Source organism: Rhipicephalus microplus, chromosome 5, assembly GCF_043290135.1.
Source record: "Rhipicephalus microplus isolate Deutch F79 chromosome 5, USDA_Rmic, whole genome shotgun sequence".
Lineage (NCBI taxonomy): Eukaryota > Metazoa > Arthropoda > Arachnida > Ixodida > Ixodidae > Rhipicephalus > Rhipicephalus microplus.
The window spans coordinates 199,089,995-199,105,431 of record NC_134704.1 but is presented as its reverse complement, the minus strand read 5'-3'; the positions used below and the strand labels follow the sequence as shown (position 1 = coordinate 199,105,431).

The window sequence follows — 15,437 nt, the reverse complement described above, 5'->3', positions numbered from 1 at the left end:
AGTGTCGTTTGATATATACCAATGTTATCTGTAGAACTGCTGAGGACAATCTATGGATGTTGACTCTCGTCAAAATAGACATTCTCCAAATATTGTACTAATATTGCCGATATTATATCAATATTGTGTGTGGAACTGGTGTGGACATCATATGAAGGTGAACTCTGTTCAAAATGGACATCCTCTAGATATCGTATAAATATTAAATTAACTTTTGTAGACATTCATTGAAGATAAAAATATCATATGGTTGATATTTATTTGATGTGTACTGGACATTACATGGTTGGCTGGGAAGCCGCGTCGGCGACGCGGCGAGCCTGCACAGCATGCCCGGGTCTTTTTTTCTTTTCTTCTCCACACCCTTTGTTCGTTCACTTCGCGCCTCCTCCTCCACCAAAACGACCTCGTCGCTCGTTCCCCAGCAGCACCCCTGGCGTGTTTTCTTGCAGACGTGCACTCTACCGCGTTTGTCAGAAAGATTTTCCAGCAACTGCATCATAACCCGTCTTTCACCTTGAGGGACTACTCAATAAACGGTATGCATATACATGGGTTTCTATGGAAGAGGAAACGAGAAACGAAAAAGACCGCATTGTAACCAGTTCTGCACATTATAAATGATATACACTGTGGATTGCAGTTCTCAGTCGGGCAGCCCAACAGCACACCTGAACATCGCAACACACCACCTGGTTACCAGATTCCCAGCGGAACCTCCAGTCCCGACTCAACTACCAAGGACAAGGAGCACGTCTCAAGACGCTGCTGGTGTTCCGGGCCGGTACCAACGATGATGGGCGTGCATTGACTTTGCCTTCTTTTGTTAACTGTCAATTGAATTTATACATACCACTACATATCTACTTATTGTGCACAATGCGAGTATTGTGTTGTATATTGTGTATAATGTGAGTTGCTTGTCCCTTTATCAAATGTTTACGAGCGTGTGCTACCGAGAACGCCTACTTCGTCCTTTTTCATTTCAGAAACCTGCTATGGTGAATACCATACACCGCGACAGACGTGTACTGAGGCGAGCAAAGTACTTTTCCTCAATCAACCTCCAAAGTGGTTACTGGCAAACCGAAGTCGATGAACGGGACCAGAAAAAATAAACAGCCTTTGTAACTCGACACGGTCTGTAGCATTCTAGGTGCTCAAAAAAAAAAATTATAGCAGCTTGTGTGGACTAGTACACATTTCAATTATCTTAGAATGGACGTAACACTGAAACAGTCTTTGGAATAAAGAGGAAATAGACTTCATTATACAGAATGAGGTGGCCGTTCAGCTTTAGTGGCATTATCCAGCCATGAAGTGCACTGCCCTTTTACTTACTATGGGCCCTATCTAGCCTGAATAAAAACAACGTATAAGCAAAACGACATATGAAGTCTGAAAAAAAAAAAAAGAGGGGGGAAGGGAGAAAAGCATCACACTTCTAAAAAAACAATAGAAATTGATTACAAAAGAGTTAATTACATAACAAAGGCTAATGCTATGGAGAACTTTTGATATAGAGTAATTTAGGCGCAGTGAAATTTCCATTTTGGAACACTTTATAACAGTAAAAGCTTCCATATTTTGTATTCATTTAGTATTTATTTATTTATTCAGAAGTACCCTGCTGTGCCATAAGGCGTGTATGCAGAGGGGTTACAGCTTGGGAAAAAATAAATCATCGATATTACACCACACTTGGTCACAAGAGAAATGATTTCACTCTACAAAAAGAAAGAATTAGCATATAGGTTCCTTCTAGTCCGGTATTCTTGAATTTTAAAGGGATCATCACATCTTTTGGACAGATGATGCGGTGGCATGAGGCACTTGTCTTTGTTAATGCTAGTCCTTTAGTGGCATATCTGAAATAACATTTTCAAGTGTAATTTTTTATTGCGAAAAGACAGCACCTCCCTTCCCAGCACGTCTTTCATTTCAGTACAGCTGTCGCTTCGTTCATACCGCCTTATGACGAACCTTGCCGCTCGGTTCTGTATTCTCTCAATGAGATCAATCAAAGATCTTGAAGCACTTTGGGGCAGCTAATTTGCATTTACATTCAAGCATTTTCTTCTAGCATCAAGGAGCTCTTGTGAAGAGCTGGAAATATGGTGATTCATTATCAATATCGTGTGAAAAATCATCTGAGGAGCACTCCATATTCCACTCCATATACTTAAGTGTCTTTAAATAGAAATTGATGCAGAAGCTCCAGCATTATAGCAAACATTCATCTTAACAAAAGACTAATAGGTGGCTCGCTTATGGGAATTTATTTATTATTACTTATTATTTATTTGTTATCGTCATTATTTTTTGCATTGAGTTTATAATATACTGAACACATAATATTCACATATTATTCAGCATCTCAACTGAGTATATCAAGAGTTTGCAGATGGTTCTAGGAGTACATTCACTCCTTTTCTCATTGTGTACATTTAAACTGAACTAAGCACACAAATCAATCAGCTTTTACTGTGTAATGTCACCCATGCATGCACCATAACATTTTAGAAAAGTCTACTCTTTTAAGAACAGTTTACTGCAAACAAAAATAATCTGGAGGGCACAGCCTACTTATTTACAACACTGCTAGCTCGAGGTCGCAACAGGGGGGGCGGGGCTTGATTTGAATAGTAAGGGCCTACCATTCTTCTGGTAGTACTTGGAGTTGTGTGTCCATCGAAAGCCCGTACAGAGTCCGAAGTCGGTGAGCTTGATGTGTCCGTCGCGGTCAATGAGCACATTGTCCGGCTTGATGTCGCGGTGGATGAATCCCAGCTTGTGCACACTCTCCAGGGCCAGCACCAGTTCAGCAATGTAGAAGCGTGCCAGGTGCTCCTCGAAGACGCCTAGCCGGATGAGCAGGGACATCAGGTCCCCACCCGGGATATAGTCCATCACAAAGTACAGGTTGCGCTCATCCTGAAACGAGTAGTAGAGCTTGACGACCCACTCGTTGTCCGCCTCGGCCAGGATGTCTCGCTCGGCCTTGACGTGCGCCACCTGGTTGCGCTTGAGCACATCTTCCTTGCTCAGGGTCTTCATGGCATACAGCTGGTTTGTGTCCTGGGCGACACAAGCTCGTTTACCATTTGGGTGCTCAGAACCGACCCACAACATTCATCAGAGGGGCCATGACCACTAAATATTGTTCGTATTCAACGGAGTTATGTTTAAATGCACATACATACATAGAGTGGACAGAGGATAGCTGCCGTGGTAGCTCAGTTGGTATGTATCTTTTCGTTCACATTTCTTTTTCCATACTTACATTACATTCACTTCTAATAACATACCCTATACTTTCTTTGTCATAACTGTCTGCCAGTTCTCATTACCAATATGTCTAACAAAGCAAACCAGCCCTTTTTTCCTTCATTCGTAACTAGGGTCTCGTTCTGGCAGACTCAAAGTGAAACGCCCATAACCGCAAAAATGCACGCGAGAGCAACAACACGACGTAGATCACGTTTACGCGGTCACTTTTGCAGGCAAACCTCTCTCACGCAAACACTTCGGCTAGCGAACTCCACAGTTTCTGCTATCAGGCCGCCTACGCGCAACAAAAATGCTGCATAGTTTACGCTATGCAATGTAAAAATAAAATGGGTTCTAACACATTGCAACTAAAGATGTTTATTATTGCCTTGTAGCACTTTTTTTTTATATGCACCAGCATAAACATTGTCATTTTTTCGTTGTGCACACGTGACTAGGGCGGAGAGGAGGTCGTGGTTTCGCGGCACATGGAGAACATGACTGATACGACAGGAGTCGTATCAGTCATGTACATACTGTTCCGGCATTTTGAGCTCGGCACTTTTGGGCGATGGGCAACGGTTTCTAAATCTGAAAAACCAAGCGATCACGCGAAAAGGACCAGGCGATGCACCATGCGAACGTCCTGTTTCGTCCCTTGTCATTGTCGTATGCAATTTCGCACTTATGGTGTTTGGCCTTTATGCCTTTAGATGGCATGCGAGAGATTATTGGACAGCTGCCGGCTTGTGATGAGATCACGTGCTACGTGACGGCAGCCGGCAGAAAATGAGTGTGCCACACTCAACGCAACGGCAACAGGTTGCATTGAGTGGCCCTCCTTCGTTTAAAATGCACATACATACTCTATGGACTTACTGTTGTGTGTGAGAGTGGGTGACAAGAGTCCTCGGAGTCTAGGAATTCAAGCCGACGTTTTGTGGTGAGTGAAGTGAACACGACATTGCTTTTTTACTAAGTTTCTTTTCTTTTTTTTTTCCTTTCCCCGCTTTCTAGAACTAGAAATAATTCACTCCTTACCTTCTCATCCATTGTTTTATGTTACTTGGCTAACATTTTGTGGACATTCTGACAGCGGACATTCTGAAACCAACAATGTCAATATCAAGCGAGACAGGAAAAAGTTAGGAGAAAAGAAACGTTTGAGAAAGAGGTTCGTTCAAGGCACTAATCGGGAAGCCTAAGCTCGCAAGGTCAGAAATTAGAAACTATGCAGGGTGTTTTTTTTTGGGGGGGGGGGGGGGGGGGGGATTATATTTTTAAGCAGTTAAGAAAAAAAGTTGAGGCAAGCTCTTTGTCAGGTGAAGTTGGGACTTGATAGGCGGTCAGGTGGTTTTCTACATTGCTAAGAAAGTGCAACAGATCCCCCTACTTTGAGATAGCGCAGCAGCCTAGCATGCCATGAGAAAATCTGGTTTGAATAGAGATGTCGAACCATTCCCAATCATACATCTACTTAAAATGCGTGAGGAAGGAATAGTTGATAAATACAGAGGTCTGGGGTGCGGCCTTACTGGTGACTTTCTGACCGAAATGCAGGATTGGCCACCCTGGAGCAGTACCTGGCCACAATCTCTTGAACACAGCAATTAACCTTTGGCTCTCAGTCCCCAGCAGCTGTGAAGCAACTGTTCAAGGCGGCAGTCAGACCTGTGACACAGCGGAGCGTGCTACGAATCCCTGGGTACCGACAGGCAGACATTGAAATCTGAACTTGGCTACATTTAACACTAGAACGCTATCTAGTAAGACTAGTCTAGCTGTCCCATTCGAGGAATTAGAGGGTGTTCAATGGGATGTAATAGGGCTCAGCGAAGTTAGGAGAACACGTGAGGCTTATAGAGTGGTGAAAAATGGACACGTCCTATGCTACCGTGGATTAGCTAACAGAAAAGAACTAGGAGTAAGGTTTCTCATACACAAGAATATCGCTGGCAACATAGAGGAATACCATAGCATCAGTGAGGGGGTGGAAAGTGTCATAATTAAGTTCAGCAAAAGGTACAAGATGAAGGTGGTACAGGCCTACATACCTACATTGAGCCATGATGATCATTTGGTCGAACGCTTCTATGAAGACATAGAGTCAGCCATTAATAAAGTTAAGACACTGTATACTATTCTTAAGGCGCAACTTTAATGTCAAAATAGGCAATAACCAGGCTGGAGACCATGCAGTGGGGGAATATGGCATCAGCTCTAGAAATGCCAGAGGGGACTTATTAGTAGAGTTCGCAGAATGCAATAACTTACGAATTATGAGTACCTTTTCCAGAAAACGGGCCAACCGTAAGTGGACGTGACGAAGTCTTAATGGCGAAACTAAAAATGAAATAGACTTCATTTTGTGTGTACACCCAGGCATTGTACATGATTTAGAAGTAGTTGGCAAGATCCGATGCAGTGACTATAGAATGGTAAGAGCTCGTATTCACCTAGATTTCAAAAAGCAAGGACAGAATCTGATACGCAAGAAGCCAATGAATGAACTGGCAGTAAGAGGGAAAATACAGGAATTCAGAGTATTGCTTCAGAATCAATTCCAGGCACTAAACGAAATAACCAACATTAGTGTTGACACAATGAACAATAATCTTAATAGTACCATCAAAGAGTGTGCAATTGAAGTTGGAGGTATAGTCACTAAGCAGAAAACTGGCGAACTATCTCCGGAAAGAAAATATCTAATTAAAAGACGACAAACCATGAAAGCTTCAAATGCAACCGACAAAATAGAGCCAGTGGAACTTTTGAAGTTAATCAATAGGCGTAAGGTAGCTAACATCAGGAGGTATAACATGGAAAAAATTGAGCAAGCTGTGAAAAGCGGCAGTAACGACAGGGGAAGTAAGGAAAGCCTTAAAAAAAATTCAAAAAGGCAAAGCCGCTGGTGAGGATAAGGTAACAACAGACCTCCTGAAAAAAGGTAGAGAAATTGTGTTAGAAAAACTGGCCACCTTATATACAAAGTGCCTTGTGACGGAAAGGGTACCAGAATCTTGTAAGAATGCCAACATCATCTTAATCCATGAGAAAAGAGACGACGTCAAGAACAGGAAAATTCAGGCCTATCAGCTTACGGTCCATTCTCTACAAACTATTTACAAAAGTAATAGCTAATAAAATTTAGGCGATATTTGAGTTCAATCAACCAAAGGACCAAGCAGGATATGATACTGGCTACTCCACAATAGACCATAATCATACTATTAATCAAATAATAGAGAAATGCGCTGAAACCAACCCCTATACATAGCTTTCATAGATTACTAAAAGGCGTTTGACTCCGTCGAGACATCAGCAGTAATGCAGGCACTACGGAATCAGGGCATCGAAGAACGCTACATAAACATACTGGCAGTAATGTACGGAGGATCCACAGCCACCATAGTTCTCCATAAAGAAAACAACAGAATCTCAATGAAGAAGGGTGTAAGGCAGGAAGACACAATCTTTCCAATGCTATTCACCGCGTGTTTACAGAAGGTATTCAAGACCCTACATTAGGATGCGTTAGGGATAAGAGTTAATGGAGAGTATCTCATTCGCCTGCTATTCCCTGATTACATTGCCTTGATGAGTAACTCAGGGGATCAATTACCGCTCATGATTACTGAACTGGACACAGAAAGCAGAAAAGTAGGATTTAAAATTATTATGCACAAAACTAAAGTAATGTGCATCAGTCACGGAAGAAAACAGCATTTTGCCGTAGGTGGAGAGACGCTGGAAGTTGTAAAGGAATATGCCTACTTAGGACAGGTAGCAACTGCGGAGTCGAATGGACTGGTATAGAGGAAATAGAGCTGGTATAACTGACACTATGCATCCACAATTTTTCTAAATCAGTTCTTCACGAAATGAATGCAAGACAGTCGATAAGTCTATTCAGGAAAGCTACGTGGCTGACAGTGCTTTAGTGCACTTATTTTTACTCTAATGACAGCATAAAAAGTTTACGGCTTTTTTCAAACGATTATCGGCATGACAGTGATATATTGAACAATCGGTTATTTAATGTGAAAAAAGTTTTTTTTTTTTTTCCATGTGAATAATGTCGGCTTCTACAGACAACACAACAGCGCTCGAGATAATGCAAAAAAAAATAAACATGCAGTGTTGCGCGAAGTTATACGGCATGACTGAGGCACGTCGTCTGGAATAACTTTGACTATTAAGATTCTTTAAAATGAACTGAGATCTAGACACACTGGTGTTCATATAAATTTTGCCAAATCTTCAAAGCACACATGGCGACTCAAGTTTGACGGCCTCAGTGACACTCAATTTTCTGTTCTTTCTAAGGTACAATTTAATCGCATGCCCAATTCCACTGGTAGTTCTGAAGTGGCTGCCGAAATACTGGAGCGAGCACCCGGATCGCTCCGGAAGTTGTTTACGCATGCATCACTAAACCAGTACCAGAGACTTCGTCGTCGTAGCCAATTATCGTCGGCCGTGCACACGACTGGCCAGGAAACATTGCCTTATACATCACTTCGTATAGCGCGTACGGCTCGACGCCCTTGCTGCTGCTATGTAGCAGAACTAGTGCTTTCGCTGTCGCTCCAAGCGCAGACTAAACCAGCAGCAGCACGTCCGGAAGAGTTGAAACGACGCCATTTTAGGAATGTAAACAAGTGCACAGGGTGACTAAACGAACACCGCCTAAAAAAAACAGCAGAAGACAACCTAGCTGCTCAACTGTACCGGAAATGAAGGCAACGCATTCTCAGATTTTCAGTGAAACTAGTCCCTGCAAGGCGGAGTGGTTTGCTCCGAATCTGCCAGTAGAAAGTGCAAACTAGCTCTGAATCTACCAGTGGAATTCAGATTCTCGGTTGCGGAGCAAGAAAACTTGCTTCCGCTCCACGGGTGGAATTCGCCATAAGTATTGAGGTGTCAGAATTGATTTGAGAGAAATATTTTAATATAGTGGGACTTGGACCATACAATAAAACAATGTTATCCTAGGTTGGGTCCTTCCCCCCCCCCCCCACACGCACACACACTTGAAAGGGGAGGAGAATTTTTCTGCTAATTAAATAAAGTTTATTCATCATCATCATCATCATCATCTCAAGCACAATTAAAGCTTGTCGCATGGCCCATAAACAACAGCGCCACATTTAGACACCTAACAACAATGCAAGACTTTGCTTATCACTGAGTCGCAAAGACATTGCATTGACACAGTATTTAGTATTTCTCATGTATACGGCGATGACATGTGCACTTTACAATGAGCTTCAACTACGAAGCAGCATATACACCGAAACGGTCCCGGCAAACGAAGTGTACAATGACGATACACCGCACCCTCGTCAAGTGCACGAACTAATCTTATTGCAGTGCATATACAGCCGAACACGGTAAAATGTGTCTGTAGAGCGTGCTAGGAAAATGTACAAGCAGTTAGACTTGTGCTGACAGAGCAGGAGAGGCTAGCATGACGTATGCACATATGCTAGCCTTATGTGGCAAGCAGACGACAAATGAAGCAATCCAAACTAAGCGAGCTTCAGTCAGTTACCACCAGGAGATGACCCCACTCGACCTCAAGTCAAATAGGCACTGTGCCTTGCTTATACAATGGTGCACACTTCGAACTACGTTTCATTCCCACAATCATTACAATGCAAGACATGTGCCCATCCCAATATCTGCCCCACCAGGAGATGACCCCACTCGACCTCAAGTCAAATAGGCACTGTGCCTTGCTTATACAATGGTGCACACTTCGAACTACGTTTCATTCCCACAATCATTACAATGCAAGACATGTGCCCATCCCAATATCTGCCCAACTTTTGCTTATGTTTCCTTAGCCTATCCTTAAGGCAATTTCCTGATTGCCTAATGTAAACCTTGCCACGAGAAAACAAAAAGCGATACAGATTATTTACCCAAAGAACAAACCAAGACTGACGCTTTTTCACACATTCTGCAGATCTCTTGGCTAACGGGTCTGAGTACTAGCAAATGCTCATTAGCTTTTGTGGTACAGAAAAAAAGCACATTCACCTTGAATTTCCAGCCAATTTTCTTTAGGGTGTGTGACACATTCTGAATGCGCGACACAACAACCTTTTTCATTTGACCCCACCGAAATATACTCACTTCTGCCGGGACCGCGCCTAAAGTCCGAGTTAATTGAATTTCTGAGTTAACGAGGTTTGGATAAACGAGCTTTTATTGTACTACACATCTTATGGTGGCATGATCTGCAAAGTGCATGGTTTTCATGTGGCCATGATATCGGGGCATAATTCACATCGCTCCAGCTGCCCAATGTAAACCTTGCTACAAGAAAACTGGAATTGATACACTACGTTACTTACCCAAAGAACAAATGGAGACTGAATGGTAGGCTAAGGGAATATAAGCAAAAGTTGGGCAGAGATCGAGATAGACACGGGTCTGTACATTGTAATAATTATGTGTGTGTGAAGCGTTGTTCATAGAGTGGTATACAGTTAAACCTGCTTAAAACAAACGTCCATATAACGAATTCCTCGATATAACAAAGTTTTTCTATTCTCCGCCATTACTCCATAGAAGCACATGTATTTGCAACCTCTACGTAACAAAGTAACAGCGGGAGACAACCGTGATATAACGAATTTTCTCCACATATAATCCAGGAATTTTGCTCCGCATTTTGGCATTTTGGTATGAGCATGCATTTTCCGCGGCTGCCCCACTGCCGACAAAGCATGAAGTGGCGGCGGCGCGCACTGCGACAGCGAGCGCTCGTTATTGCGCTCGATTTAGTGATTGAGCGCGAAGCCGGCAGGCGGGCCAACCTGCACCCTACGAGCTTCGGCAATGCCGCCTTTCATGCCGCCACGGGCGCATGCGTCGGTGTGCCCCCTCCAAGTCAAAATTAAAAAAAAAAAAAACTACTTTTGCGCGTTGGCAGTGCCACGCTCTTAGTTAGCGTCGCCTATGCGGGGCCGCGCTGCATATGGAGGCACTTTACTGAATAGTTTTCCGCGGTATCCGTGTCTGTGTCCGTGTCATCCGTTCTTCATTTTCGATGCTGTGCGCGCGTGCATAGTTTCACTGTGCGCACATGGTGTGGCCACTGAGGATGTTCAGCTTTGCTTTTTTTTTTATTATTGTGATAGCAACTATATGGACAGTTTTGCCTTGCTTTCTGCCGTCGCCGCCGTCATGCATCGTATGTGTATACGTATCTATACAGTATATAAAAACTCAAAAAAGAAACGGAAAAAAAAAAAAACGCCCGCGCTCGGCGCCCAGCTCGTTACAATGCGCTAACGTGCACTTATCTCCCACGTATGCTTATCCTTCAGTGGTGAGAATCACGCGGGCCTTCAACTCTGACCGGAATCCGGAATGATTGCGTTTAGTTGCCGGGTGCACAAAGATCACTTCGCTTGCTGGACAGGCACCGTTTGCAGAAAGAATGCACTTTTCAAACAGCGAAGTAACAATTGGGGCACTTGTTCGTATTTATATCTATATCTATACCTGTGATTAATGCTGCAGAAATTAGGTCCCTCCTTCATCCTCTAACCACCACAACCACCCGTTTCACACCTCGTTTTTGTTCAAACAGCGCGTTGTGTCGAGTGGTAAACGTTAGTTTTCTCTTGTCCTGTGTATGTTGTTTCCGAGCGTCATTTGTTCGCTGTACGTTTCGATCTGCTTGCCGTTCACAGCGTTACATTCGAAGTTGTTGCTATCGCATTCATTGCTTCGCCTTTTGTGGCAAAACTGTGCATTTTCTTAATTTCGGACAACCGTGCCGTCGCTACCGAGATGATATCAGATTACGCACTGATCGAAACTATCTGAGGCCACGGTGGTAACGAACCTACAAAGGTCGACTTGTCATGCGCTTCGATCTTGCCCCGCGCAGCGAGTTCGCAGGCTGGTAGCTTTTGCGATTAGCCGATTAGTTCTGGCAACACGATGGCGCGTTGAATGCAATGCAATGAACGTGATAGCAAAAAAATGGTAATGTTATAAGAAGTAAGGCTGGCAGCCTGGGATCACATATAGCGGAACTCCTACAAAACACTGGTGTGAGCAAATACATCCGCTCCAGAAAGAAGTGCTCTTTTCACACAGTCCCTTCCCTGTTAAACCGCACTGATACGTGTCGAGATAGCAAGGACCGCCCTTAAAATCCAAGTTCATTATTGCTACTCGAGCGATCTCCCTCCCTGCATTGTTTCATGCTCAATTAAGACTGGTGGTTTACTTTCTGTTTGAGCATTCGACAGAAATTTCAAAACGCGGTAGATGTTATCTTATGCACTTTCAAGGAAAAGGCATGGGCTGACTCATTTGGTTTCTGCTTCAGCAGCACTCGCACGCATTACCCACTCGTGAAAGTTACGATGCGTGGGAGCATGTTATTCATTTGGACTACTTACGGAACATGGTTTTGATGGCAGAAACCTGCCGAGAGTGTCCATATAGTTGCTATCGCAATAATAACGCAGTTTTTAGTGTAAAATAAGTGTTTTAGATTGGCTCTGCCTTCAGTCCCCCTTTTTGTTTAATTTGCATGTTTATTATTCGAAATTTCGTACCGAACCTGAATATAAAGAAACCCTTTTTATAACGAATTTTTCGGGGAATATATCAATTTTGTTATATCTAGGTTTAACTGTGTAGGAATGAATATGAAAGAGATCATTGAAGCCGCCCTAATCAAGAGGGCCGGTAATTGTTGTGTCAGCTACCCGATGGTGGAACTTAAATGAATTGAGAGAGATAGAACACAAATTCATATTTTTCTTTGTTATAATTACCATCATCATCAGCCTGACTATGTCTACTGCAGGACAAAGGCCCTTCCCAAGATCTGCCAGTCAACTCGGTCCTGTGCTTGCTGCTGCCACTTTACACCTGCAAACTTCCTAATCTCATCTGCCCATCTAACTTTCTGTCTCCCCCTAACCCGCTTGCCTCCTCAGGGAATCCAGTCAGTTATCCTTAATGACCAGCGGTTATCCTGTCTATGCGCAACATTCCCGGCTCATGTCCATTTCTTTTTCTTGATTTCAACTATTATATTCTTAACCCCGGTTTGTTCCCTGACCCACTCTGCTTTCTTCTTGTCTTTTAAGGTTACACTTATCATTTTCCTTGCCATCGCCTGCATTGTTATAATGAGATCCATTTAATCAAAGTAGATAAGGCATTAGGCCAACATAAAAAAAAAATTTCGTTTTTTCTAGCGAGCCTGGTGGCACACATGTCACTGCCTTGTTGTAAAGTGGACGCTCATAGCATCCATCCATCATCCTTTCTTGATGCGACAAGTTTTCATGTGCTATGATTGGAACTCTGTGTACGAATATACGTATTTACACTATTACTCTTGAAAATAAACACTCAGTTGAGAGTTATCAGCCGTCCTGTTATCTCTTTTTCGTTCGCGTGTGTTAGCCAGTTCTATGTCAGTTTTCGAAGAAAATAACCAACTAGTGCAAACCCAGATTGACAAATTGCAATGTTTGCACACAATGGCCTGCAGATTGGAAAAACATAACCTTCAAGATGTGCAACCTTGTAACGTGCTTTTGGTAAAAGTTGCAAGGCGGGCATGCTGGTACGGCATACTTGAATAAACATGGCAGTGCAAAGAAACGGGACACAAGATAGTAACAAGGAGATGCATAGAGTGCTACTAGCACTGTGTCTCGGTGTTACTACCTTGTGCCCTGTTTCTTTGCACTACCATTGTTATTCAAGTATATTCAATGTATTCAGTTCTAGAGAATACATCTCGGAGGCTATGCTTTCTCTAGCTCTTTTTTTGTGTGTGTGTGCAAAGGCAGCTGCTGCCTGCTACAAAGCCACAAGTGATGTCGCTATCACCAACATGTTGGCGGTTAGTACTTGGACTTATTTCTTTGTCGTTTGTGGGCAGCATCGCCTCTTGTGGCTTGTGGACTTGTCGCCTCGTTCCTGAGAAGTCCTCATTCGGGAGATGAACTGAACACCGAATCACTCGTAGCGATAAAAATTATTATTGGTTCTTAGCGCCACATCAAGTAAAGTACTGTCGAAAACTGTTTCCTTGCGGGCTTTGGTGGCATCTGACGACTTCAGAAGCGTAATGACTGCTGACAGCGACATATGGCGCCTCTGCTAACTCTACTTTTATTTCCCCAACGTTGCCAGGACACCACCTCAGAAAGCGAGCAACTTGACCTGCACCGAGATCATGGCTGACGTTGGTGCTGTGGAAGTCTGCCCTTAAGGCTATGACGATGCCAATGCTGCCGCTCCTCAATGATATTGAGCAGCATCATGATAGCGTTTACTACAATTCTTGAAAGTTCCACTCATGCTCAATGATACTGAGGATAAGTGGAACTTGATGGCACACAAGAAGCAACACAAAGCACAAGAAGAGACGCAGACAAGCATCTTCCCTTGTGTTTCTTCCGCACTACGCTCACAAAGTACCAACAAGCATATTTTCATGCAAAACAAAGTGTGCAAAACAAAACAAACCTCGTTCTGTAAGCGAATCGTCATGTTAGCATCTGTTACAACTGTTTCAAGGCCTGCAATTCTCTAAAGAAAGGCTTAAATGTGCATGATTTGTCTTTCAAATTATTTCGCTATCCCCTCCGAGTTGGATATATCTAACATTGGCTGTAGTACTGCAGCTGTACAGATGAAAAAAATTGGACAGTAAAAGAACATTCCAGTGCCGTAAACTCCACCTACCCATGGCACCTGTGACATCACAGCAAAAGTTTCACCCACTACGGATAATTCAATTTCAGTGCCAAGCTGAAGTTATCTTGACCTCACGAGCAGCTGACCACAAAACAATATCCTTTCCCTGAATGCAGTCGCTCGCACATATAGCTGCTCGTTACGTCACGGCTTGCGAGTGTGACAGTGTTACCAGAGCCTCAGGCAGCTCACGTACTAATTAAAAAAAATTGCTCACTCCATCAAATGTGCTAAAATGAAAAAGGATCGAAAATGGCGTGTCATGGCCCCTTTAAGCTATTACAGCACATACTACAAAAAAGGGCTGCTCACATGTTTGCGGACGAGGGCCACCTCCCCAAAGGCACCGACTCCTATGCGCTTGATGTGCTTGAACATGGATTTGTCCATCTTGGCCCGGCTGCGACGAATATAGTTGGACTCCTTCTGGTACAGCATGTGTCGGATCTGACGCTGAGCTTCCTCCGACAGCCCAACCTTGGCCATCTCGGCTTCGAGCTGCTGGCGCCTGTGCTGCCTCTGCTCGTGGCTCTTCATTATGTTTTCCACATGTTGCTCCATGAAGAACTTGTATGCCTCAGGAGAATAGTTACGCACCTACACAGCACAAGGCATCAATGAGCTTTAACAATGCATGCCTCAAGAAAACTGCAATTTTCTCACAAAGCAACCCCAGCCATTGCAGCACATCTTGCAGACAAGTGCTTTTGGCCTATTTATAGAACCACACTCACAAGCAAAGACAGACCGAAAGAAGGCCAGCTGTCCGAGGGGCTCATTTACAACTGACTGTCATGGGGGACATTCTCAATTGAGGTGTAAACATTCTTACTGGAATTAAAGCGACCGACAAATCACTCTCTTGGACAATCGCAACGGAACCCACAACCTTCATGTTTAGACCCCTCAAAGGTGCCACTTTTCATCTATTTTGACTCTTTTCAATTTAAGTGGCAATCAATACCTTAGAGTAGAGAAGCCACATAATAACATATCCCATGCTTTCCTTGGCTTCATTGCTTGGAGGTTTTATTCATTGTGTCGAAGTAAAGAAAGCATGCATAACAAGTTCACCTTTTCCCGTGAAACAGAAGTTGGTTTTGTTCCATGACAGGCTGACGCCCTACCGCCCCATGATGTCACTCCCTATATGCATAAAAAGCAAGAATGTCATAATCCCATCTGAAGAGCTTTTTTAAACCTCGCTATAACAAGCCAGTAATATAGACATTTTACATAGTTACATCAAAACTTCTTTAAATTGAAATTCCACTAAATATACAAGGTATCATTGCCAGAGGATCCAATTTAAAACTGAAAGTGCCACAAAAATGCAGTCTGAAAAAATAAAATTTTTTACGTGAGAAAATCTAACGGTATCCGAGATCCAACGACCACAATTTGATGCCTCC

The 15,437-nt window shown here is 43.2% G+C and overlaps 1 protein-coding gene across 2 annotated transcripts in view; it reads right to left on the bottom strand.

Moving 5' to 3' along the window:
- wts (serine/threonine-protein kinase warts) overlaps window positions 1–15,437 on the bottom strand; it is a 264,916-nt gene that overhangs the window by 135,565 nt on the left and 113,914 nt on the right. For both annotated transcript variants that reach the window (XM_075896365.1, XM_037424377.2), the window contains 2 exons: window positions 14,338–14,622; window positions 2,658–3,078 (listed from right to left, as the gene is read on the bottom strand). In XM_075896365.1, coding sequence (XP_075752480.1) covers window positions 2,658–3,078; window positions 14,338–14,622 — 706 coding nt within the window. The remainder of the gene's footprint in view (window positions 1–2,657; window positions 3,079–14,337; window positions 14,623–15,437) is intronic.